The following is a 25,179-nucleotide window of genomic DNA, read 5'->3' as shown; positions in this document are numbered from 1 at the left end:
TAACCCACACAGGAAGCTTCTATTACCCTTTGTGTCAACTGCTCCACGGTGACCTGTCCTTGGTCCACTTCATCTGCTCCCCCATCATTCTTGGCTAAAGTACAGACACACATGTACATCTATACTAGTTGGAATGTTTACTCAAAGGAACTTTCATTAGAACCTGAAGGGAATTCCCCTCTTAAAAGCATTTTGAAATTAAGATGTATTAATATATAAATTAGAAATTCTCAATTTGACTGAAAGAATGTTTAGCCAAAGGACAGCTGGCTTGGCATAGTCTTTAGGACATCAATCATCTTTCTCTTCCTTGTCTCCTCCAAGGATGAGGGAGATTCAGGAGCCTCTCTAAGGTCCAGGAGGTTTCCAACTCTTTCAGAACATGTGACTTGATCTCCCGCCAAGGGTTGGCCATATTCTAGGAAAGGAAGCATTGGCTTTGGAATCTAAAAGGCAGTATGAGTTAGGGGTTGTGAGTTTATGTGTGGGGTAAGAGGGACAAAAAGGCAGAGACAGCAACCTGTGCATAGCCATTGTGTTTTATTGGATCTGGTGATTTCTTATTTTACAAAAATTACAGAGGAACCAAAAATGCAAAGTAGTCAACAGTGTTCTTATGGGAAAGGGGACTCCTTGGGGGCCCTCCCCCTCAGTTCACAGCTGACTGGGAAAGTGAGCTAAATGGGACAAGCAGATATATTAAAGGGTAGCAGTGTGGCAGGGCTGCTGACAGGTGGGACCTGGATCCTATGGTCCCTACCTTCAAGGTGTGCTCAGGGGCATCTCTGGGTAGATTGACTAGAGCAAGAGGAAACTCTGAGTGGCTATGTGGGGAGGCAGGAATAGAGCCTGGGTATATCAAAAATTCTCAAAAATGCCCCCATACTGGGTTCAAATGTTATGTCTGCCTCCTTCCTTCCTTTTTCTCCTAAGGCATCCACAGGGTGGTCCCTGACTTACTCCATGCCTCCAGGTCTAGAGGAAATGGCAAATGAAAACTTAAGTTGTAGCCATCAGAGAAGGTAGGCTGAAACTTTGGCAGATATCAGTCAAGACAGCTCCCACCCATCTTCCCCCTGCTGCCACTACCACTACCCAAACAGGAAGGAAGGAGAGGAAGAAATTCCAGGGATCTGCCAAAATCTGGATCCCAGGCTCTCCTGTGATACTGAGGAGTATATGGAAATTTTCTGGGGGATATTTCCAAGGTGTTCTGAAGAGCCTGGAAACACATATTCTGATGGCTTGGGGTGGCAGACCTGTAGAGCTCAAAGCTATAGCCTGGTATGCTGTCACTGACAATCCCCAGGCCTTTCTGCTCTCTACCGCAATTACCTCCTAGGGCCTACCCGCTGGCTTAGGCCCAAGGTTACTCCCTCCACATTCTTGACCCCCTCCTACAGCACTGTCAAAGGCCCTGGCCTGAAAGGCCAGTCAGTGCCAAGGACAGAACAGCCTTTTTATAAGGGAATCTTAGGGGAAATGCTTATGAGATCAGGGGTGGGGGAAGCACCATAGCAGGAGACATTTTGCCTAGTGTTGTGGTTCTCAGTTGGGGGGTGGGAGGGGAAGGACCACTTAATTCCCATAACAGGGCACCCTCGGCAGTGAGTTTTAGGCAGGAAGGAGGGGGAGCTGTTGCGAGTTGAGAACACCCCCACAGATACACTCTGCCCACTCCCTACCCCCCTCAGCTCCAGCAGTATGGACCACTAAATCCCCAGGCTCTTGGGTTCCTGTAGCCCCCAGGGTAGAGCTAGGATGAGGACAGACCTGGGAAGAGAAGGGTGAGGTCCACCTGGACTAGGGCTAGAGCATGGTCGCCCCAGGGCAGCTGACCCCCTCTCCTGGGGAGCTAGATGACATTGTCAAAGAGTTGCATGGACCTCATGATGTTCTCGTCCTGTAGCCATGGTGGGAGAGGCATATTGGAGAGAAAGAAAGAAAAAGAGCTTATCAGAGAAAGGGAGAAGAACACTGATTCAGAAAAAGGAACGTCCAGAGACAGAGAGAGGCAGTGAAGAAGGAGACACTCAGAGAGGTGGGGAAGGGACAGGCCTCCCCAAGTTATGAAGGAAAAGGATTCAGAATTGGGGGTAGTTAGGCAGATGGTACTCTGCCCAAAGGAGCTTTCTCCTACATCATTGAATCAGGCCCTGAGTCCAGATCAGGGAAATGTAGAGGGCAGGGCCCTGTACCTTTTGACAAGACTCAATGAATTCCTCAATAGTCACCACGCCATCCTTGTTCCTGTCCATCTTCTTCAAAAAGGTAGTCAGGTAGAGAAAACAGGAGGGATGACAGGAGAGAGGCAGGCAGAACTCGGGTAAGTTCCCTGCTGGGATCTTGCCTCCTTCCTTTCACTCCAAAACCCAGCCTACCCAGTCCCAGGCACCTGGAAGAAGCTCTCCACGTGCTCCCTTGGGGCCTCCTCCCGGAGTGCAGGATACGTGTACTTGCCCATCATATCATAGATGGACTTCATGATATCAAGCATTTCCTGTTAGACCAAGAGAGAAGAGGATCCCTCCTCAAAGCCTCCAGCCTCCTAACTAGAAGGTCTGGGGCCTGGGACAGACCTCAGCCCTTGCTGATGATGCATATGTGGGTCACATTCCCCCCCTAGGGGCCCTGTGCCCATCCCCATACACATAAAACCCCCCACCCCCAGCTCTTCAGTTGCCCCCCCCCACCTCCTTGGTAATACAGCCATCCTTGTTGAGGTCATACAGGTTGAATGCCCAGTTCAGCCTATCATCTGTTGTTCCCCGAAGAATCACCGACAAACCAGCCACAAAGTCCTAAGAAGGAGGCAGGGGAAAATGAGTCTTCAGGTACCTTCACTCAACCCTCTCTCTGGGTTTGGCCTGGCCCTGAAGTCCCAGGAAACATGCTTCCCTGGCCCACCTCCTCCAGCTCACCTCAAAATTGACTGAGCCATCATGGTTGGTGTCAAAGGCATTGAAGAGAAAAGTGGCGTATGTGCTGGAGTCTGTAGGATAAGTGTGGGTGAGCAAGCTTGGCTTCCAGACAGGAGCAGACTTCCTACCTCCCTACCTCTGTGGGGCTCTGCCAACCCCATTCACTTGGCATTTCCAATCCCTCCAGAACCTCTCCCCAAGGACTTGTCTCCTTACCTCCTTGAGGAAAGAACTGGGAGTAAATCTGCTTGAAATTTTCCTCATTGACAATTCCACTGGGACATTCCTGTGGGTAGGGTGGGGAGGGAAAACAGACTGAAGGAAGAGAGGAAACCCTCTTCTACTCAACTGCCTGTCTGCTCACCCACGTTCCCACCCCACCCTCCGTGGTCAGAGACTCCCAGAGAGGGGGGAAGTCTTTGCGTCTCTAAGAGGCTCACCATGTAGCTCTTCTACTGGAGGGAAGACTTCTCCCAAGCGCACAAATAAAAAGCACAGAGCGGACAGGCCAGTCTACAGGCGCCCTTCTTAAAGTGGCAGGCACCCCTATCAAGGAGCTGTCCCTTCCCCTCCCCATCGCTCTCACTCTCGGAATTGAGAAAAGTCCTGCAACAGACCCCGCCCCCGCCCCCCCCCCGCCCCGTTAGACTGAGCTTTGCACTCACGTTTTTGAAACCCCGGTACAGGACCTGCAGCTCCTTGCGCGTGAATTTGGTTTGCTCCTGCAGCTGCTCCAGACCCTCGGGCCGGTGACACACGGTGGACAATTCAAACTCATCCTCCACGCTGTCTGCGGGGTGGGGGAGGTTGGGGGGGGGACAGCCACGCCTCAGGCCTGTCCCCTATGACCCCTCTTCAAAATCACTTAACTATCCAACCCCCCCATCTCCGACGCGGGAGACCAGCCTGCCAGTTCCCCTGATTCCGAGCCAAGGACTTCAAGGCAAGGAAAGAAGACACCAAGTCAGCTTTGAAGTTAATCAGCGGGCTTAGTCCAAGGCCAGGCCTGGCCCCAGAGCCAGCGGTCTGAGTCAGCGCTGGCCCCTGGACCCTTGATCCCTGGTTGGAGGGGAAGGCCCCCAGTCCCATCTTCATCCCAGGACAGGAGCAGGAAAACTGGGTTGGAGAAGGGGCTTCTGAGGGTGGAAACTCTGGGCCTTCCCTTACCAAACTCAGATCCGCCCAGCCTCACCCTTGCCCCGCCTAGACCCGTCCCTCCAGCCAAGCCCCGCCTATCCCAGCCATGCCCGAGCCATGCCCCGCCCAGCTCCAGCCAAATCCCATCCATAGCCCAAATCCTGCCACACCCTTAGTGTGCCTTAGAGAAGGCACCACCCCGGCCCCATCTCAGCCCCACCCTAGTTCCCAACATCCAGTCCCCAGGCAGATGCCCCCACCCCAGGCTCCCAAAGTTCCCCGCACCCGCCCCCACCAGGAGAATAAGTCACCTGGGTCCAGCAGGCGGGGTCTGTGGGGGCGGAGGGAGGCTGGGGCGGCTAATGCTGAAGGGAGCGAACTGTCACCGAGAAAGCGGAAGACCGGCCAACTGCACACACCTCGCCCCTCACTCTCACAGCAAATTTCAAAGACCTGCTTGTTACAATGCACACTCCCCATATCCGCGCGCACGCAAAGGCACACATAACGAATGAGCACAGACACACACAAATCGGATATCACATACGCATATCACACCTGTCCTTTTTCGGAATCGACCCCCATGTGGGACCCAGCAGAATCAAACACAATGACATTCTCAAGTAGTGACTACAAACCGGGTCCTTATAGCTTGCAAAATGCAGTATGTATAATCCTGTGAGGTGGACAAGGCCCAAATGAGGAAACTGAGGCCTACAGACAAAGTGAGGTCACTCAACTGGGGACCAGGCTGGTCCTAGAAAACGCCAGTATCCTGGTATCTGAAGAAAGGTGGACTCGGCCCTTACACTTGTATCCGTCTAGTCAAGGCACTGGTGACCTACCTCTCAAAGCCCAAAATATGCCCAAGGGCGGGGAGGGCGGCCAGACAACAACCCCACGCACAGACCCTCACAGCCACCTGGTCCCACCTCTGCCACCGTGGCCACACTCACACAGGATCAGAGAGACCTCATCCTGTCACACTGACCATGCCCCCAAATCCAGATCCCGCCCATTTCGAAGACACGGATGGCCCACAGACACTCGGGCCCCGCCTCCACGCTGACCACGCCCACACATTCCTCCCGGTGCTGGGTAATCACGTCCCCTCACGCTAGGGTCAGCCAGCGCCCAGCCCACCTCTGCCAAGTTGGTTAAGCCCACACGCACTCTCACACTCTTTACACCCCAGACACACACGGGCCCCACCCCCGGAAGCACAGGAGAGGCACTTGCTTTCACTGACTGAGGGCAGGGCTTGGGGCCCGCAGCATGGCAGCAGCTTGAGGAACCGCTGCTTCAGCGCTTTTTTAGTGGGCCCTGGAGGGTGGCCTGGGAAGAGAGAAGACCCCAGGAGGGAACATTAACCCCGCTGTCCCTCCATTCCCTGTACCCTCCCCATCATCACAAATCAACCCCGGCTGGGGGCGGGTGTTGGGGGAAGATGGGGGGTGGAGAGATTAGCTGGGGCCGGTTAGGGGAGTTCAGTGGGTTTCACAGGCATGCAAGGTCCACCAAGATGGCTCAGGCACCTTGTATAAAGGGACACAGCTGGGGACAGCAAGATAGCGGGGGCGGGGAGAAGTGGCATATTGGCCTCAGTCTTTGTTGACCCAGTGTCCTTGGCTCCAGAGCTATATAGCTGGACCTCTGAGGATGATGTCCAACCCAAGGACACCTCTCTCACACACACACATATACAGTGACAGGTGTGTATACATAGAACAATAAATTACAGAGTGATGGATGCCACACAGGGACAGCTGTATACCCAGTACCTCACTCAAATCCAGTGGCCTCCCAACACATGCACACACACACAGAGACACACCTACTTTGACCTAGTACTTACTCTTTAATACAAACATACACAAATGTGACTGACCCAGGAAAAACCAGACAGACATGTAGGCCATCTTACACACAGCATGATCCATCAAACCACACAAAGAACACACAATGAACCTGGGGCATCATGTCACAGTATGGTCATCATGCTCATATCGTATTGTGACCTAGGTGCCCATGGCACCCAGATACCTAAGGTGCACCTTACCCTCAGAACCTACATTTGCCCTGGGTACATCCAACTTTCTTTCCTATAATCCCTCATTTCAAGGCACCTAGAATCTTCATGCCAGCAGAACAGAGTTCTCAGCTAATTCATCCACCCTAAAAGTGTGTCCCCTCCCAGTCCTTTCCAGTATGACTTACTCTTTGAAGGTGAAATGATAGCAAACTTTGAGGCAATGACAGATCCTGGAGATGAGTATTTTGTTGTCATGTAGGACTATACAGAGTCCACTGATCACAGTTCTCCTCACTTCCCCTTACTTACATACGTATCCTGTGGCTCTAATTGTATCCCAGGGAGACCCTGCAAGTCCCTGTTGTCTGTCTCCTGGCTGCACCCATCTCCAGACTCCAGGGCCGGAGCTCACTGGACCTGGCGCACTGACTGAAGTTGGCTTCAGTCCATTCCTGGAGGGGCTCAACTTCCTTTAGTGGTAAGGTTGACACTCCAGCTCCCTTACAGGCCCCGCCTCCCAAGCCAGGCTCCACCCTCAGGAAGATGCTCTGCTCCCAGGAGTGAACTGCTTGAAGTTGGCACCTCCTCTCTCTCCCATTTGTCCTCTCTCCCCCAGAGCTATGGAGCAGTGGGAGGGAGGCAGTGAGCTGGGTGGGTGATCGATGGCGGTTTGGCCCCTGGCCCAGGGCTCCATTAGTCCCGACTTTGGTTTTCGAAAGCCGATTGTGCCGGGGAGCCTCCGGGGGTATAGTAGCCTCTGGACTGGGGGATGGCTCCCGTGCCTCTCCCAACCTCCCCCTCTTCACACATGCCCCCATCTGGTCCCCTGCCTGCTTCAAGGACTCAGTCTCCTCTAGGCTCTTCTGAATTGGGGAGAGAAAGGGGGTGCCTTCAGCAGACAGGATGCCTGCATTTCTTTGGATGTCCACCCCCCTCTTGCACCAACAGTCTAAAGGGGATGGCAAGTTAGATCCCAACTGACTTCATCTTTTCAGGACTGAATGAATCCCAATGCATCCAACAGCAATCCCTGCACCTCACCCCACTCCAATAAATGCAGCAGAGGATGGAGGGTAGACTAAGACTTTTCTGTTCTTACTGAACCCTAAAGCAGGCAATTCATGAGCCTTCTTCTTGATCTCAGCTCCCTTTACATCTTTTCAGTTCTCCCACGTGTCTACCCTGCAGTCCTCTTATCATGGTTCCTGCCTGTTTTCCTGTCCATAATGGAACGGGAGAACAGCCATGCTATGAAGCTGCACAGTTCTTGGTATGAAAAAGGAGAGGCTAAAAATCCCTGGAGAAGGCAGAACATGTTCCCCTCTCTACCTTCAGTATCACTCTTCCCACTTGACTTTGGGGTCAGATGGAGAACTGACTTCCCACTCACAATGTCTAGGCTCTGGAACCCATTCTGCCCTCAGATCCTGAGAGGACCTAGGAGAGGCAAGGGGTCCTGGGAAGCAGGGTCCCTGATCTGATCCACCCCTCTCTCTCCTACCAGAGTTGATCTATGATTGTTTCAGTCACAGTATTGCCAACTCCTGTCCCTCCAGAACCCATTCCATCCTTTGCCTTGGGTATGGAGCTGGCATATCCTCAGGAACTCTGGGAACAGCCACACACACAATCAGATAGCCCAAGAGTCTCAGCCACACATTCCGTGCCCCTCAGGCACCTTTGCCATGTCATAAAGCTACACACACTGTCGCTCAGACACACTTAATCACATCCCTGTCACATACACAGGTTCAAGTAGTCACACATTTTGTCCTCTTATACACGTGAACACCCAGTCACACCACCCCCTGTATCTCTCACACACTGAGTCCACACATACTGTAACCCAAACCTGTAAGGATGAAGGTGTGGAGAGTCACACACATCTTCAGAGCCACTGTGGTTCCCTGGCCCCAAAAGGGGACCGCCCCCACAGAAGTCTGGTGTTATCTCAGTATTCCCAGAACCTCCTTCCTCTATTCCGGACACCTCTGCCTGTCTCCAGACTTTTCCTCGTTCCTCCAGTTTCTCCTTATCCCCAGTTCCAGTACCCCCATGCTGTACCCCTCACCACCTCCCTGCCTCCTGGCCTTCTTTTCTCACCTCCCTCAGACACCCAGTCCTCCAGATTCCCTCTTTCTCCCCAGATCCACCCCTTGAGTCCCCCTCTTTACCTCTCCATGATGTCCTACTCCCCCACCTTCTCTCTTCCCCTCCCCCAGATGCCCCATCCTATCACTAACCTGCTTACCCCTGCAGCCCCCACCCTAGTCATAAAGTCCCCAACCCTGCAAGCACTGTCCCTCTAGCCAGCAGACCAGACATGCCCAGATATCTGCGTTACCTTCCAAGGAGACAGGCTCAAAGAGGCCAAACTGCTCCAGGACCTTGACAAACAGGGCGAGGACCACAAGCACAGCAACCATCTCCAGCCCTTCCAGGTTCATGGTGGGCCTGGGGCATGGCCCCCCAGGCTGAGGCGGGCCCGCCCTACTCACACTTCCTCCCCCTCAGGCTCCCCAGACTGAGTAGGACTGCCTGCAGTCTCCCTTCCTGCTCCTTCCCCGGATCTCCTCCCTCTCCCCCCTCACCCCGCCTCCCCACAGGCCTCCCAGCCACAGCCTCCCAGCCACAGGCCTTCCAGCCACAGCCTCTTCCTCTTCGCAGGGACCACTTCAGCCTATAGATTGATATTTCCTCCAGAGCTTCTGGTGTGAAGGAAAGGGCCCAGGCCAGGCCAGAGGAGGAGTAGTGACTTGCCTCTACCCCTGAGGACAGCTTCCCTGATACCCTGTGGCTACTCTGTGCCAAAGAGAGGGGCAGAGGAAGACCTATGCTTAGAAGTCAGGGGCGGGCAGTGTGTGTGCGTGTGCATGTGTGTGTGTGTGTGTGTGTAAGACAAAGAAACTAGGAACTGTACGTGCGTAAGAATATGTTATGGGTGTCTGGGTGTCTTCATGTGTGTATATTCCTGTGTTTGTGTGCAGAGAAGTGTACCTCTTATATATGTCTCTGTGTGTGTTTACACAATTGTGCACCTGTCTTAGGGATGTGTGTGGTGTATATGGGTATGTAACCTGGGTGTCTGTGGTGTGTGTGAGTGTATTGGAGTATTTCTGAGTGTGTATAGATTGTGAGGTATCTATATTTTAGCAGGGTTGTGACGTGGGGGTCTGAAGATTGGTAATATGGATGTATCCTATAATTAGGAGTATGGGTCTGTGGTGGTTGTGTAATTGTATCTGCATGGAACTGTATGAAAACATAAGGGAGGAGAAGGCAGTGACTTCTCCAGTCAGGAGGACACCACCAACATTGATGGAGGTTGCCATGGGGACTAAGAGGTGGGAAGCACTCTTCTTCCCCCTGGCCACAGACAGGGAAACTGAGGCCCAGGGGAGGGAGGATTAGGTCCAATAGCCTGGGCAGGGAAAAAAGGCCACTTAGCCCTAACATGACCCTCTGGGGAGGGGACTCATTGAAGCTGACTTTAGGACCCAGAGAATCAACCTCCTTGGGAGTGGAAGGGCTTCCCTGATAGCTCAGTTGGTAAAGAATTGGCCTGCAATGCGGAGGACCTGGGTTCGATCCCTGGGTTGGGAAGATCGGGAAAGGAAGGGTGTGCTCTTCCTTTCCTTCTGGCAGGGGCCTCACTCTGGAGCTGCCCAAGTCCTGCCTGCTCTTTGGGATTCTTTACAGAGCTGACAGGAGAAACCCAGGGCTAGAGGGAAACCTGAATCTTCCAAGAGAGCCGCCCAGCCGGGTGCAGTCCTGGAGCTCCTCCCCCATCTTCCGGTCTCCCTCCAGGTGGTGCTGTGTGGTAGCAGGGGGAGAGAGGCTTGCTGAGCCAAGGAGCCAGAAGACACCAGCCTCTGGGCTACTGCCACAGCTGGTGAGGGACTGAGCACTCAGTATGTGCTAGATAATGTGCAGTGTGACATCATCACACTGAATTTACACAATAAACCTATGAAGGAGGTACTGTTACCCCCACATTATGGGTGGTAAAACTAGGCAAAAGGAGTTTAAGCAAATCTCCAAGATCAGTAACTGTCAGATCTTCAATTTTCAGCCATCCTGACTGAGCCCGCACTCTATAAACTACACTGCACTACAGTGGCTCCCTTCATAGACAGCTTGCCCACACCGGAGGCCCAGTTTAGGAGGATTAACCCCAGAGGGACCCTTCCCTCCCTGTACAGCTCTGAGATGACTGTGTGTCAGCCTCAAAGTGAAAGTGGAGAGTGAAAAATGTTGGCTTAAAACTCAACATTCAGAAAACTAAGATCATAGCATCTTGTCCCATCACTTCATGGCAAATAGATGGGGAAACAACGGAAACAGTGACAGACTTTATTCTTGGGGACTCCAAAATCAATGCAGATGGTGATTGCAGCCATTAAATTAAAAGACGCTTGCTCCTTGGAAGAAAAGTTATGACCAACCTAGGCAGCATATTAAAAAGCAGAGCCATTACTTTGCCAATAAAGGTCCATCTAGTCAAAGCTATGGTTTTTCCAGTAGTCACATATGGATGTGAGAGCTGGACTATAAAGAAAGCTGAGCGCCAAAGAATTGATGCTTTTGAACTGTGGTGTTGGAGAAGACTCTTCAGAGTCCCTTGGACTGCAAGGAGATCCAACCAGTCCATCCTAAAGGAAATCAGTCCTGAATATTCATTGGAAGGACTGATGCTGAAGCTGAAACTCCAATGCTTTGGCCACCTGATGCGAAGAACTGACTCATTTGAAAAGACCCTGATGCTGGGAAAGATTGAAGGCGGGAGGAGAAGGAGAAGCCAGAGGATGAGATGGTTGGATGGCATCACCAACTCAATCGACATGAGTTTGAGTAAGCTCCGGGAGTTAGTGATGGACAGGGAAGCCTGGCGTGCTGTAGTCCATGGGGTCGCAAAGAGTTGGACACGACTGAGCGACGGAACTCGGGGATGGGGGCTAGTCCCTATTGCTTCATTTGAGGTTCACAGATCTGCAGTTCTACAAGGCCACCACTGGGGGTCAGGCCTTCATCTCACACCATTTATCTTACCCCTTCCCTCCAACATCCTTGGGAAGTTGTGGGAATGACTGGGCATGAGCTTGCCCCTCCCCCCTCCTTCCTCCAGGAAGAAGTCAACTCAGGGACTGTTTTTGGTTTCTCACACCTTTGAAGGGTTTACAGATAAAATGAGCAAATATTCAGTATCTCCTTCTCACCATACAAAATCCATGTATGACATTTAATACCTTCCCCTACTCTCATCAGCAGATCTCTCTTTTGAGTCAGCTTTGCTTCCTCACTGTCCCCCAAACACAGAAAACTCAGTGCTGTTTCTTACCTCTGCTCCTGCTAGTCCCTCTGCCTGGAATGCCCACCCTCTTCTCTCCTGTCCTACATTCTTACCTGTCCTTAAGGGACAGCTTAAACTCCCTTTTCTTCAGAACCTCCAGCCCTCAGCAGGCTCCCAGCTACCTGAAATTCTACCATACTCATTGTTGGGCCCTCAAAACTCAGAACCTAAGTCTGTAATGTTAATAGTGGGAACAGTAAAAGGAGGCAGCATAGCATGGTAGGAAATAGTGTGGGTGAGGGTGCCAGGCTCCTTGGGTTTAGATCTGCCACTTGCAATTAACTGGGAAAGTTCTTAATCTCTGTGTGGCTTAGTTTCCTACCTCATATGGTTGTGAGGCCCTCCTAAATGAACTAATACATGGAAAGCTGTAAGAATAATTCCAAGCACAGAGTAACTGTTTATAATTGTCTGCTGCTATTATTAATAACAGACATTCCCCTGCTTACATTTCTACAGCTCTTAACAATTTATAAAGCATTTCCACAAACATTGTTACTTCCATGGCTTCTCATGACAGCCCCATGAAGTAGGCAGATGAAAAGTATTGTGCCCATTTCACTGATGAGGTAAATGAGGCCCAAAGAAGTAGGTGACCCAAGGTCACCTAGCTAAAAAAGGATGTTGCAAATTTGAACTCAGGTCTTTCTGGATCAATCCTGTTTCCTCAGTTAGATTCTCAGCTCCTAGAGAGCAAAGATATTAAAAATATTGGACCTATACAAATTGAATGCCAGGCTCTGAGCCAGTGCCTGTGCAACAAAGGTGAACCAAACAGGGTTCTGGCTTCCTGGACAGGGAGAGATAGCCATTGACAGAACTATAAGGCACTATTCATTCAAAAAATATTTGTTGTGTGTCCACTAGGAACTGCTCAAGAACAGGCCATGAAATGAGCTCTAACTGGGAGCCCAGAAAAAACCTGGAGAGCGTATTTTTTGAGCTAGTTCTTTCAGTTCAGTTTAGTTCAGTTCAGTTGCTCAGTCGTGTCCGACTCTTTGCGACCCCATAAACCACAGCACACCAGGCCTGCCTGTCTATCACCAACTCCCGGAGTCTACCCAAACCCATGTCCATTGAGTCGGTGGTGCCATCCAGCCATCTTATCCTCTGTCGTCCCCTTCTCCTCCTGCCCCCAATCCTTCCCAGCATCAGGGTTTTAAGGATGGCTAAAAGATCAGCAGTTTGCCTTAACAAAGAGCCCAACATTTACTGAGCATTCTTTATGTTCTTGATACTTTACACATGTTATCTCATTTAGTTCTCATAACAGACCTACTAGTAGGGTCTATTATTACAGCTGACATGGTTAGAGTAGAACTATACCCATTTTGCAGATGAAGGAACTGAAGCTCAGAGAAGTGACTTTCCCACGACAATACAGATGATAAAAGATCGACCAAGACTTGAACCAGAACCAGTGATCTGCCAGCTCCTTCAGTCTGTCTCTCCAACGTGTATGGGGGTCAAGGAAACCTGAATGACTGCAGCTTAATTCGTATTAGGGGAGCTATGAGTGATAAGACCAAAAAGGGGGCAAATTCCATGAAGCCTTTGATGCCAAGCCAGACTATTTGAATTGAAAGAGGCAGCACAGCAGCATCTCCCTCCTCTCTGCTGCTGATTCACAGATGGACAACCATTCAGCCAGTTGCCCTGTCCGTGGACCCTCCTCTTCCCTCTAACCCTTACCCTCACCCTTCAGAGACCCAAGTCCTAAATCACCCATGTGTCTGGTGGGAGGATCTAGTAGAAGTGAAAGAGCAAGTTGCTTTCCAGGCTCTCTCTTCCCCCTACTCAGAGACGTCTCAAGGCTCTGAGCCTTGTGAGAAACTTGCCCAGGTCTGTCCTTCCCAGGCATCCCTCTGCCACTTGGCTCTTCATCCAGAAGAGTGAAGTCTTAATGGAAGCTCTTCAGGCAGAGTGAGGGCTGAAGGGAAATTATCTTGAAGCATTAGGTGAACTCTTCCTTAGGTCCCTCAAATCTCACCACAGAAATACCCCTATCACTGACTCATTTACTTTACGAAGTTCAAACCCAGAGAAACACTGCCTTCTGAAGGGGGTCCATACTAGGTAACTGGCCCACTTTCCCAACTTCCCTTGCTCTCCTAGTGAAGGACTCAGCCAGTGAAGACCCTTCTTTCAGCCCTCCAGCCCCACTCCATCCCCAGCCAGGTCTAGGACACAGCAGCCCCCAGCTGCATCAGGTGATTAATGACCTCCCTAGGCCTTGGGGCTATTTTAGGGCCTGGAAGTCATGCCTGCTCTGATTGAGAGCTGGCTCTGCCTGGCTCCAGCCATCTGTCACTTGAGACAGGCCCAAGCAGGGGCTTAGAGGACGCATGCTCCCCAAGAGACATCCAAGTATGACTCTGGCTCAGTTCCATGGCCCCTCCTTCTGGGAGCACATGGTAAGAAGAGGCCTGCTTATACTCCAGGGGCTCAAGGGGATACTGTGGAGAGAGCCAGCGAACTATAGATCCCAGAATGCTATGGGCTAGGTTGTTTTGGTCTCCCCAGGCCAGGTGAGGAAGGGATGCTGGGTGTTTTGGGCCCTACCCAGGCAGCTCTAAGGAAACCCACAGTGTGCATAATCTCAGCAGTGCCTTTATATGATACCCACAATCCACATGCCATATAAATTCCACAAATCCCACACCAAGACACAACCTTGTGAAGTCTACACAACTAACTTACTGTGACTCAGGAACCCTTAACCCAACTCCAAAGCACAGAATTCCAGTATGCGCAGTCTTAGTGTCACAGAATCCCAGGGATATGTAACCCCAGGGATGCATGGCCCCAGTGATCACAACCCCAGTGATGTACAAACCCCCTTAATTCAGACTCCCAGAGATAGACAAAACAGTGACATGCAATTCTTATGCCACACAAGTCTATCCATCCCATCATGCATAAACTCACTAGCTGAGTTCATGTTGGTCCAGTGCTACCTCAGGATTTTTTTCTTTCTGCACACTGCCCCTAGTCATCTTAAGATCCCATTAAACTAAGCAATTCAGTAAAGGGTTTTGCCTTTTCCCCACCTGCTGCAAGCTTCCTCCTTTTATCCCTATCCCCCTCCTTTTATCCCCCACATCCACCTGCTTGAGGTCCCCACCTCTGCTCTTATCGAGAAGCCTTGCCCCCTCCTCCACCATTGTGAGGAACCGTGATGCCTCTTGTCCTTTCCCCTTTGAAGACTCCTATGTCCCCCACCTTCTCTTTAAGGGACCCTATCCCAAGCTCCACTTCTGTTGGAGTGTTGTCCTTTAAACTCTTTTCTTTGAGGGATCCTGCCCCTTCCATCTCTGCGAGGGACCCTTTTTCTCCCTACCTCTGTAAGGCTCCTATTTCACTCCTTCGCTTACTTTTTCAGGGATCCAGCCCCTTCCTCCCTTCCTCATACCTGGCGACAGTGACCCAGTCACCAGCTGGTAGAGGGATCGCGCTGCCTGCCTCAATGGGCTCCGGCACCTGCGGGGGCATCTGTTCATGGTCCTGCCTGGAGCACAGTGGCCAAGCTCCGCCCCCAAGGCCCGGGGCGTTCTGATCTCCGCCCCCAAGGAGTGGGCCCCATGTGGGTGGTGCGGGACGGCCGAGCCCACAAGGATCAGAGTCTCAGGCAGTAGAGTCGCGTTCCGCTTCCTGTCCTCTTCAGGTCATAACAGGGGACCTCACCCTGGCCCCCATCGTCTGAAGCACCCGCCCCCAAAGTTCTCAGACTGGGGAGGGGCGAGAAGAGGGCAGCACGGACTCTCCCTCAGAGCCTTCTCTGGGAACATTTTCTGAATTTCTGGTGGGGAAGGGAGCACCCATGGTTTTTTAAAAAGGATACGGAGAGCGAAAACATTATCTTTTATTGCCGCGTCGCCCCCTCCTCTTCCCATTTTTGACAGAAGGGGAAGGGTTAGAGGACTTAGTTGTCATGGCAACTCCCCATACTTCCATACTTCCTGGACCAATGGGCGCGGGAGTAGGAGGGAAAAGGAGGAAATGATCAGTGTATTGGGGTGGCAGAGGGATGGCAGGGACGTGCCCCTACTGTCTCTGGCTTCTGACTCTGAATGTCTGGCACAGAACTGTTCTGTGTCGTTATGTCCTGGTTCAGCGGGTTCACACTCTCCCATCATATGCTGATTGTCAGCCAAATGCATCGAGGAAAAGCCCCTCTACCCAAAGTCCTAGCCCTGACCCCTTCCCTAGACTCACCCCTATCTGGTTATAACCAAAGTAAACCCTACCATGGCCCACTAACACCTTCTAACAGAGCTTATGGGGATCCCACTCCTCCGACTGGGATTCCATATTTTTGGCTGAAAATCCTACATTTAGGAGGTGATAAAGAGGTGAGAGTCACCTCTGAACTTCGTGGAACCAAATCTGGCCACATTCCCATCTGGAATCAGCTCTGCAAGCATGGTTTCACTAAGACCACACGGGGGCGCCCCAATCTCGGAACAATATTTATGGCCAGACAGAAGCGACTCCGAAGAAACCTCAGACCAGGACCGAGTTCAGGCCTTGGCCAGCCAGGTCCCAACTCTCCCATCTTCTTCAGTTCTTTCCTTGATTCCAGCTGATTACTGCCTTTTCTCACCTCTTCGCACTGCCAAACGGTCCTGACGAGCTGGGAAGACTGGAGGGGCTAAATGCAGGGCGGGGCTCAGACTGGTTTCTCCTCAAGTCTTGAGCCTGGGGTGGGAGTAAGGAAAGCGGCTGGGGCAACCCAGAATGCCCTGAGGTATGATTTTAGTGCCCCCTCCTCCCTGTCAGCCTGGTAGGCTTGGATGACTGAAATCGAAGAATACCCCCAGATTCGATCCAAGGAAACCAGCCTGCACAAGGAACATTGGAAACCTGAATAGCAGTGCTGCACTTCCACCTTTCACGCGCTTCAGCACCGTGGACAACGACTTCCCCTTGGGCTTCAGCTCAAGCATCTCCAGACACCCAACGCCTTAATGCTGGCTTCCCAATCCCATTTATCTCCTGCTAAAGATAAGCCCTCCTTCGAAAGGAGAGCTCCTGGTAGTTTTTATTTCCACTTTCCAAGTCGTGTGGATGCTGACGTGGAACACGATTCTTGATGCTTGTCAACTTTTGAACTTTCTATTTCCCTTGGGAGATAGGGAGGTAGAAAGTAGTATTACCCATTTTACAGATGAGAGAAGTGAGGCCCAGAGAGCAAAAGTCAAACAGAGCTGGCATTCACACTTCCATTCCTTCATCCTCCAGTACAAGAGTTTCCCCACTTCTACCTAATCTCTGATTCAAACAGTCAAGTGGGGAGGGGATGATTCCATTGAAGGGGAAAGTGAAAGTGAAAGTCACTCAGTCATGTCTGACTCTTTGTGACCCCATGGACTCTACAGTCCATGGAATTCTCCAGGCCAGAATACTGGAGTGGGTAGCCTATCCCTGCTCCAGCAGATCTTCCCAACCCAGGGATCGAACCCAGGTCTCCTGCACTGCAGTCGGATTCTTTACCAACTGAGCTACCAGGGAAGCCCAAGTGAAGAGGAAGAATCATTAAAGCAGGAAGCAAACACTGACTGATGTGGTGCTAATAAGGGCCCTGGGGCCCTTGCTGCTCTCAAGGATCCTGAGTTGGTGAGAACAGAGTTCAAAGCAGAGCTTGTCAGCTGGAACTTTGGAATCCACCCTGGTCTGAAGCTCATCTAGGTCACATCTGAAGCCTGCCTAAGTGGAAGGGCTCCCTCTTCTGGGAGTCTGGGCTTAGGGACTAGAACCTCTCCAGGGTGGGTGAGTCACACCTAGTCCTCTCGTCATCCCCAAGTCTTAACCTCACTCCTCTCAAGACAGGCACGGATCTTGGCCTCCCTTCACCTTCTCAGCTTGTCTTCAGACACAGGGGAGACAGTCTCTCTCCTCCTGTTCTCTGCTGGAGTTCTTGGGTTGGCTGCACAATGAGACAGAAACACACGTACATGGAAATGTACACAAGGTGACAGTCACCCACACAAACACATGGATCTGCCTACCAAACCCAGGAATATGCACAGGCACAGATGTACTGGTCTCACATATCTCCCCAGTGTGGGAGAGAGAGGATGCCTGGGCAGCAAAGTGGTTTGGAAGATACTTATAAGAAGAGGCCACATGGCATTACCCAGGCCTAGAGCTTCTATCTCCGGGTCTGGAGGGGAAGCAAGAGGGTGTGTTTTCCTCCAGGTTTGGGTGAACTTTTGGGAGGGGTGTTGGGGGCTGAAGGAGCTTCAGTTGTTAAGAATGATCTCGAAATACTTTGGGTGGAGGTGCTGACCCAGCATTAACCAAAGCTGACCCACAGGAGCTGGGTGTCACTGCTGGAAGCCAGGCTGGGTAGATGGATGTGAGTCCCTCCTTGGGTCCACTGGGCTGTTTGTGGAAAACATGGGGAAGCAGCAGTGTGCACTAAGGACCCTTTTTTGCACCAGGAAGCCAGAGAGGCAGCAAGGGTAAGATATGTCATAGACACAGAGCCCCACTGCAGACATCACCACATGAAAGTACACAATCAGTATCAAACACCAATATAACAAGTCTCACAATCAAAAAACACAACACAGCCCACTTACACATGCTTGTCCAAGGAGGTTCACAGTCACAAAGTCTTACAAACAGGCATACCACCATAAAGTGAAAACCTGACACATACTGGTAGTCATATGGCACTTCATACAGAATCACACACTCAAAGCAGAGTTGCACACAGAACAGAGATACATGGTCAAAACAACTTCATTAGTACAATCTGGGTCCTACACAACCTCACTGAAACATCTGACAAGATCATACAATTGCACAATCACATGCAATCACACTAACTCTGCCTGTCACCAAGCCCAGGGCACATGGCAACCAGCTGTGGGAGGCACAAACACATATATACACAGACACACACAGAATGACAGGCGCTCACACACGTAACACCTCCCACTCTAGACCCCTTCTAGCCTTGTGTCACGCATTCCCACACCTGCTGCCTCTACCCACCTGCTCTCCCCTGAATCCCCATCCCCCGCGGGACCCAAGGTTTTGAACCTCGGTGTCCTGTCGCCCAGAACTCCTGGGAGGGTGCCTGGTAATGGGTCAGAGTGTGGGTAAGGGCCTGGCAGGGGTCAGAGGAGCTTAGGGGTTAGGGGAGATGTTATCTACCCTCCTCCCTCCCGACCCCCAAGCCACCGACTCACCCGTGAGCTGGTCATAGGATCCGTCCAGGTCTCGTGAATCGGACAAACTCTCCTTACGGCTCTGGCCCCGCATGGCCCCCGGCGCCCCCCTCCCGTCCCCACCTGGGCCGTGGGAGGGGGAGCCGGGTGGCCGGGATAAGGAGTTCACACGGCGCCCCCTGGCGGCGTAGCGCGCTCTCGGGGGCTGGGGTACGGAGAGTCCAGGCTGGGGCGAGGAGCCAGGGGATCTCCGGTGTCTAGGGCCCACCTGGGGGTACTGGGGCAGGAGCGGCAGGCTTGGGCAGTGGGTGAGCGCAGAGCCGGAGCAGAGCGGAGGCAGAGCGGAGAAGAGCACGGAGCTGGAGCCGAGCCGCCTCTCCTTCCGCCCCCTCCCCGCGGCTGTCACCGCCACCCCCCCACTTTGGCGCTGCCGGGATTGGTTCCCCCTACCCCCGCCCCCTCCTCTTTGCAGCTCGGGGGAGGCACCCGGTGAAAGGGTGAGCAGAGAAGTGCGGGGAAGGAGACCGGCTCTCTGGCAACACAACCCCCTAAACCTGAATCCCCGGGTCTTGGGGGTGGAGGAGGGTGCAGGGCCAGAAAGGCCCCACTATGAGGATTCCCCGGCCGGTTCTCAGCACTCCTGCTCCTACCCTCAGCACTGGCCGGGGTATGTCTGTGCCAGCTCCCTGTCAGCCGCTATTTTCTCTGTGGTTCTCTGCCGAAATGTGAGTCTCTGTGGCCCCCACCATTGCCCAGCCCGCTTGAAGGGGGAATGGGGATGTAAAGGTCAACCAGCCTTTAAGGCAGGCTCATCTCAGGACAGTGGACTACAGATTTCTTTCATAAGGACCCCTACCCTCATCCACTGCAGAACCCTGTCTCTGGGCCCTATTTGCTCTCAGGGTGCCTTCTTCCATGATCTAACGACCTCTGCTAGCCAACTGGGAAGAAAAATAAAATAAGGACTGAACCAGGTCAGTTTCTCAAGACTTTCTTGCTCTTTTGTTCCTTTTTTCCCTTTCAACTTTCCTGCCCTACTCTATTCCGTCACCTGTCCTGTCCTAGATTCCCTCTGATTTCCCGAGGATCTGGGAAATAATTAAGGGGTCTGGGGATGCAGGCAAAGGTGTGGGGCAATGTCCTTGTTATGAGGCTCCTTCCCTTAGATTAGCTCCTTTTCCGAAGCAAGGAGCAGGCATAGGGCTGGGCTATCTCCAGTTGCCAGTAATGACGACTGAATGACTGAGCCTACTTGTCTAACCTTCCCCACAATGCTTCCTGGGCTCCAACCCCATGAACCCCTCAAGTGCCTTGAGAATTGGTGGGGGGCAATGTCTGATGTGTCTTCATGGTATGGTGGCAGTGTCCCAGGTAATCCTGCCTACCCAATTGCTCCCCCAGAGGAGTAACCTGCTGAGACGGAAAGCTTCAGCTGAAGTGACCCCAGCATATTTAATCTTTTCAGTTGGATTAATTTTCAAGCACTTGATTCAATTAACTCAGCAGGAATTGTGGTGAGAGTTCAGGCATGAGAAAAGGACAAGGAGCTGAAGGAAGGATTATTTTTGGGAGCAATGCCCTACTCCTGGCTTTCCCCTGACTCAGGAGGGTCTGCCATAGACCTGGTATAGACATGGGTGCAGGGACAGGGCATGAGCAGTTCCTTTAGGGGTTAAATTCTAGGAAAAGATGGGACTCCTATGTGGAGTTCTTAGCATAGGCGTATTTAAATGGGCCAAGAGATGGGTCCTTAAAATGGAGGGCAAGAAGTGCTCTGTTTATTGCCCCATGCCCTGGACCTGCCTTTATTCACTTCACAGGGAAGCCTGAAAGGAATCCAGAAGCAGCCCAAACAGGCTGGTTCGCCTCCACATGTGGAGGCAAAGGGATTCTCTTCCTTCCACTCAAAAGGCAAGGAAGGCTACAACTTCTGAACTGAACTGGCTTCCACTAAGACTAGGAGACTGAGGAACAGAGCCTATAAGGGGTTCCTTAGCCAGATGAGACCAGCACCTGGGAGATTACCTTAACTCTGTCATTGAGGAAGGAGTTCTGAGTAACAGAGATTAAGAAGTAGAAAAGACACTAGAAAGTCTGTCCCATACAAATCAATTTTTAATAACTTCAACTTGCCACCAGCTTCCAGCTCCTGCTCCTCTGAGGTTCATCAATGTGGAAAACACTAAATGGCCCAGGCTGAACTATCCATCTAGTCATCAGAGATGACCCAGCCCCTGATATCTTAAGAATCTACAATCATACATGGCAGCACGATGTGGATTCTCTGGAACTTGCTCAGTGTTGGAGCTGGAACTCTGGTTCTCAGGAAGGGCAAGTATCCCAAAGACACCTGAAGTGGAAGAGTAGCCTGGGAGGTCCCAGACCTGCTCTCCCGGCTGGATTCTGGCATTTACTTCCAGATTCTTTCTATGCTGCTTGCTCCCTGCCATCCTGAAGCCTTTAAAAAGTGCTTTAGAAAGGGAGGGTCTCAGAGCAGCAGCTACTTCAAAGGCAGCTGTGGGGCAGGGAAAGCCTAGAGCAGTAGTCCCATGGAGGCTGTCCAGAGGAGGAGACACAGGCCAATTGCCCAAAGGTCGGCCTCTCCATGATGCTCACCTGGCTTGTTTCAGAGCCTGGCCCTGGCAAGCTCTCTTCCTTGCAGGCACCAGACCACCGCAGGAACAGATTCCTCCCCAGAGGAAATTCTCAGACAGGCTGGATGTAAACAACAGCCGGGTGAGGGGGTGGAACACGTGGAGGGGAGCTCAGTAGAGGCAAGAGAGGCTCCCAGAGGAGGGGGTGGCTAAGGAGGTGGGGAAGCTGCTGGAAAGGGAACCAGCAAAGTAGGCACCTGAGGGCTTCAGAAAACCCATCAATGTTTATTTCACACACATACCCTAAAGACAGTTTAAACCAGATTGAAAATGAAAAGCTAAGATTGTGACCCTGTAGTGCTGAAGAGTCAATGGGCTGGAAGGCAGGGGAACACTCACAGGTACTCCTGGTGCCAAGAATCAAATCCAGAAAGTGGTGGCCAGACAGCAGAGGAGTCAGCTCTGGATTCAGAAAATAGAAAGAAGGTACCCCATCTCTACCCCACCCAAGGCCTGAGCTAAGGGACCTAATGACTGGACAAAGTGCCAGTGGGGGCATGGGACACAGATTTCAGGGCTGGCTCAGCCCTGGGCTCAAAGGAAGCAGAACTGGCTCCACCTACATCTGAGAGTTAGTCTGTTTTCAGAAGCCTAGGTGAGCCACTGACCCCATGGATGTGGGCATCACCCTGAGGCTTGCTCAACAGCTCCTGACAATTAGTTAGTAGCCACAACTTGTAATCTCAATTGGAAATATGAGGGGTTGTCCAGAAAGCCCACTCCAGAAATTCCCACATTTCTGAAGGTGTCTCCCTGTGCCCACCCATTCCTTCCCCAAATAAAATTATCCCTGGCTTGCCCATCCTGGCCCCTGCTGTCCAAGCTCCAGTGAAGTGCGGCCTCCACTGGGAGAACTTGGTATCTGTGTTTTTCTCCAACCTTGGGTACAGGCCCTCGCCCCTGGCCCGCCCTCCAGCCCAGAAGCCTCGTGGGTAAGGGCAGTCAGTGGCTGCTCAGGTATGCGTGGCAGCTTCAGGAGATAGTAGAGAATTCCTTGAGCAGGACTTCCTGGCTGAGTGTGTGGAAGGCTAGGTTCCTCCGGACGTTGGTGCTAATGGATCGAACCTGGGAAACGGTGAGGGGAAGAGGGAGGGCACAGGCAGAGAAAAAACAGGAGAGAGTCCATTACAAACAGTAGAGGGCAGTGCCTGAAGCACAAGGCCAAGATGCAGTGCTAGAAATTTCTCTCTCAGGAAATGAACTCTTAGCATCTATCATCCCTGCAGGTAAATGAGCGAACAGTTCTGTGATGGCAGGAAGAAAAGAGAGGCTGAGAGAAAGAATTCGAGTGGATGTGAGAAGAGCATCTGAGCACCTGATGAGGCAGAGACAAGCAGAGACAGGGAAGGAGCACCGAGGTCAGGCCTCTGGCCTTGCCTTGGCCAGGCTGAGGGGGACTGGTCCAGTCAGTGGTCTAATTAAGGAGGAGAAACTGAGGCCAGAGAACTCCTGCTCTGGAGCTCCCTCTCTGTGGGCGTTTTTCACATCTCCTCAATCTCCTTCTGTATTTATCTACTTTTCTGGTTGGAAAGGACATTTGGAGATGCAGCCCTTGTCTGGCACGGATGGCAGGAGTATGACCCAAAGAGGCCAACAGCCAGGAATAGGTCACATATCAAGTCCCAGTTGTGGGAGCAGGACCTAGGTTTCTCAGCTCCTAGCCCAGCACTCTCCATACCCCAAAGATGCCTGCCCACTTTAGAGGAAAGTCTGGTTGTATTCTCACCACATTCCCTGTACTGACAGCTTTCTACCCAGAGACTGAGAACCTTGCAGGAAGTCCTGTCTGTGTCAGCAGGGGAAAGGGGTCGGAGGGCCCAACTCCCTGCTCTAAGTGGGTTCTAAGAGTAATCAGCAGATGGATTCATTCATTGGAAATAGATGTGAACACTGACCTAGAGAAAAAGCAGGGGAGGAAGGAGACAAAGAATGTGTATCTGTCTTAGGCCCCAAAGCCCAGGGAGCTTTTCTTCCATCTCTGCTGTGCTATGGGAAACATAATGAAGTCATCAGGCAGGAAGCAGAGAAAAGGCCAGCATGGCAAACAGCAGGCAGCCCAAGTTCATTAGCTCCAAACCTAACCAGATCCTCTGAGTTCCCCTATGCCAGTGGTATAGCTATGCGGAGACACAAGTAAGGCGCAGACTAGTGCCCCAAAGCTTCAAGACAGCTTTTGATGTTTCTCCTCCTCAGTCCTCTTCATCTCCCAGTAACTTAATCTCTTAAAACCTGACCCCTAGATCGACTTGAAGACTTGTTGACTGCCCCATAAAAGTACTGTATTCTGCTACCTCCTTACACTAGTGGCTTCCCTGCTCCCCACTATCTCAGCTCAGAGTATATATGTCTCACCATGGGGAAGGCCCAAATCCCAGGAATGGCATGCAGGGGTCAGAGCTGGGCTGGGTTTAGCACAAGACAGATGATCTTAAGTCTAGCACCTTCATCACGGACTAGGCATGGGTAAGTAAAAAGCTGGGCTGATGCAAATTCTGCCCTGGCAGTGGGAGGTCTGAGGACACGGGAAGTGGGTACAGAGGCCTGTGTGCCCAGGTCTCAGACCCCAGACCAGAGTATACAGGGAGACTGGGCTTTTCCCGAGGGCAACTTCTAAGCGCAGAGCAGGAAAGGGACCACTAACAGGGTAGTCCAGTTCTGTGGAGATGTCAACTGGGAGGTGGAGGAGGAGGCAGAACAAGCGTTCACTGGCTTCAGATGGCCAAGGGAGGGGCTGCAGGAAGCTGAGTGACTGGAGAGTGGGAATGCAGGTAGGGAGTGAAGACTGGAGAACTAGACTGGAAGGGGACTCAGACCAGGACCCAATTAGGAATTTAGGAAAGTGGTTACTTAAGGAGGAGAAGAATCGATTACTCTCATTAGTTGCTCCGAGGACAGGGTAAGGAGTAATGAGCCAGATGCTCCGAGGACAGGGTAAGGAGTAATGAGCCAGAGCTGCCACTGGGAATGCACATCAAACTCCAGGCCTAGCTGAAGCTGCACAGGGCTATCTCCATGGCTGCACAGGAGAGGTGGGCACTGCTGCCTTAGGCTTCTCACCCTTCCCAGCCTGGCACCAGTACCCTGGTGAGTATCTTCGTCTCTCACCACCTGGTCCTTCCTGGACTGCTGTGGCACAGAAGTGGCAAACCCAATCCAATCGGGCCCCTCCAATCTTATTTCATCAGGCTGTACCCACCTGCACAGTAGAACCCAGTGGCAGGGAAGGGCCCTCAACAGACATAGGCAGAGACAGAGGCAAGGCTCACTCACCAGCTCTTTGAAGAAGGCGGCTTCCTTGTGCTGCTCTGAGTAGCGCTCGTACTGGTCCAGGCCATCCTGCAGCTTCAGTGTGAGTGTGTCATAGTTGGCTCGCACTACTTCTAGCACCTGGCGAAGTCAAGAACCAGTGGGGCTTAGGCCACATAAACCCTAGGTCACTTGGCCCCCACACCTCTCCTGCTGCTCTACTGGGCTGGATTCAGTCTGGGACAACATGCCCAAGAGACTCCGTCACTACTTGTCACTACTTATTACTGAAAAAAGCCTGGTCATGGCAATTCCTCAGGTTTCTGGGACCACTTTAAAAAAAAATTTGTATTGAAATATAGTTGATTTACAGTGGTGTGTTAGTTTCAGGTGTGCAGCAAAGTGAATCAGTTATACATATACATAAAATATATAGGGAATTTCCCAGTGGTCCAGTGTTTAGAACTCCACGCTTTCACTGTGGGGGGCATGGGTTCAATCCCTGGTGGGGAATTAAGATCCTACAAGCCATGTGGCATGGCCAAAATACATACATACATACATACATATATACATATATATGTGTGTGTGTATTTTTTTTACATTCTTTTGCACTATAGGATATTATAAGATACTAAGTAGAGTTCCCTATGCTGTACAG

At 51.8% G+C, this 25,179-nt stretch overlaps 2 protein-coding genes across 66 annotated transcripts in view; both read right to left on the bottom strand.

The window, feature by feature from the left end:
• Positions 1 to 523: 523 nt before the first annotated feature.
• On the bottom strand, positions 524 to 18,712 carry KCNIP2 (potassium voltage-gated channel interacting protein 2). 20 transcript variants are annotated; one of them, XR_014070277.1, is made up of 10 exons: positions 7,943 to 8,005; positions 5,298 to 5,393; positions 3,587 to 3,711; positions 3,138 to 3,207; positions 2,922 to 2,992; positions 2,694 to 2,801; positions 2,396 to 2,500; positions 2,199 to 2,261; positions 1,774 to 1,903; positions 524 to 975 (listed from the first exon to the last, which is right to left on the bottom strand). XR_014070277.1 is itself a non-coding variant. In XM_081546549.1 (10 exons), the coding sequence occupies exons 1-10, from the start codon at positions 18,710 to 18,712 to the stop codon at positions 1,856 to 1,858; spliced, it is 861 nt and encodes a 286-aa protein (XP_081402675.1). In that variant the 3' UTR covers positions 524 to 1,855. The 20 variants fall into 20 exon arrangements, 16 of the variants coding, with proteins under 16 accessions (XP_081402675.1, XP_081402676.1, XP_081402677.1 ...); XR_014070275.1 differs by lacking the exon at positions 7,943 to 8,005 and adding an exon at positions 5,914 to 6,091; XM_081546549.1 differs by lacking the exon at positions 7,943 to 8,005 and adding exons at positions 4,370 to 4,467; positions 18,640 to 18,712 and having other exon boundaries at positions 524 to 1,903; positions 5,294 to 5,393.
• Positions 18,713 to 20,715: 2,003 nt separating this feature from the next.
• ARMH3 (armadillo like helical domain containing 3) overlaps positions 20,716 to 25,179 on the bottom strand; it is a 185,580-nt gene continuing 181,116 nt past the window's right edge. For all 46 annotated transcript variants that reach the window (XM_081546409.1, XM_081546540.1, XM_081546534.1 and 43 more), the window contains 2 exons: positions 24,543 to 24,659; positions 20,716 to 22,337 (listed from right to left, as the gene is read on the bottom strand). In XM_081546409.1, coding sequence (XP_081402535.1) covers positions 22,245 to 22,337; positions 24,543 to 24,659 — 210 coding nt within the window. In that variant the 3' untranslated portion in view covers positions 20,716 to 22,244. The remainder of the gene's footprint in view (positions 22,338 to 24,542; positions 24,660 to 25,179) is intronic.

The sequence above is a fragment of the Giraffa tippelskirchi genome, chromosome 2 (assembly GCF_054371585.1).
Source record: "Giraffa tippelskirchi isolate mGirTip1 chromosome 2, T2T-mGirTip1v1.2.pri, whole genome shotgun sequence".
In the NCBI taxonomy this organism is placed as follows: domain Eukaryota; kingdom Metazoa; phylum Chordata; class Mammalia; order Artiodactyla; family Giraffidae; genus Giraffa; species Giraffa tippelskirchi.
Note: the sequence above shows the minus strand (reverse complement) of the source record. Positions and strands in the feature narration are given on the sequence as shown.

Coding starts and splice junctions, on each gene's coding strand:
- KCNIP2 (XM_081546549.1), bottom strand. CDS start 18,712: ATGCGGGGCCAGAGCCGTAAGGAGAGTTTGTCCGATTCACGAGACCTG. Junction 3,712..4,369: donor ACCCCGCCTGCTGGACCCAG/GTGACTTATTCT, acceptor CCCACCCCGCAG/ACAGCGTGGAGGATGAGTTT. Junction 3,208..3,586: donor TGTACCGGGGTTTCAAAAAC/GTGAGTGCAAAG, acceptor CCCTACCCACAG/GAATGTCCCAGTGGAATTGT.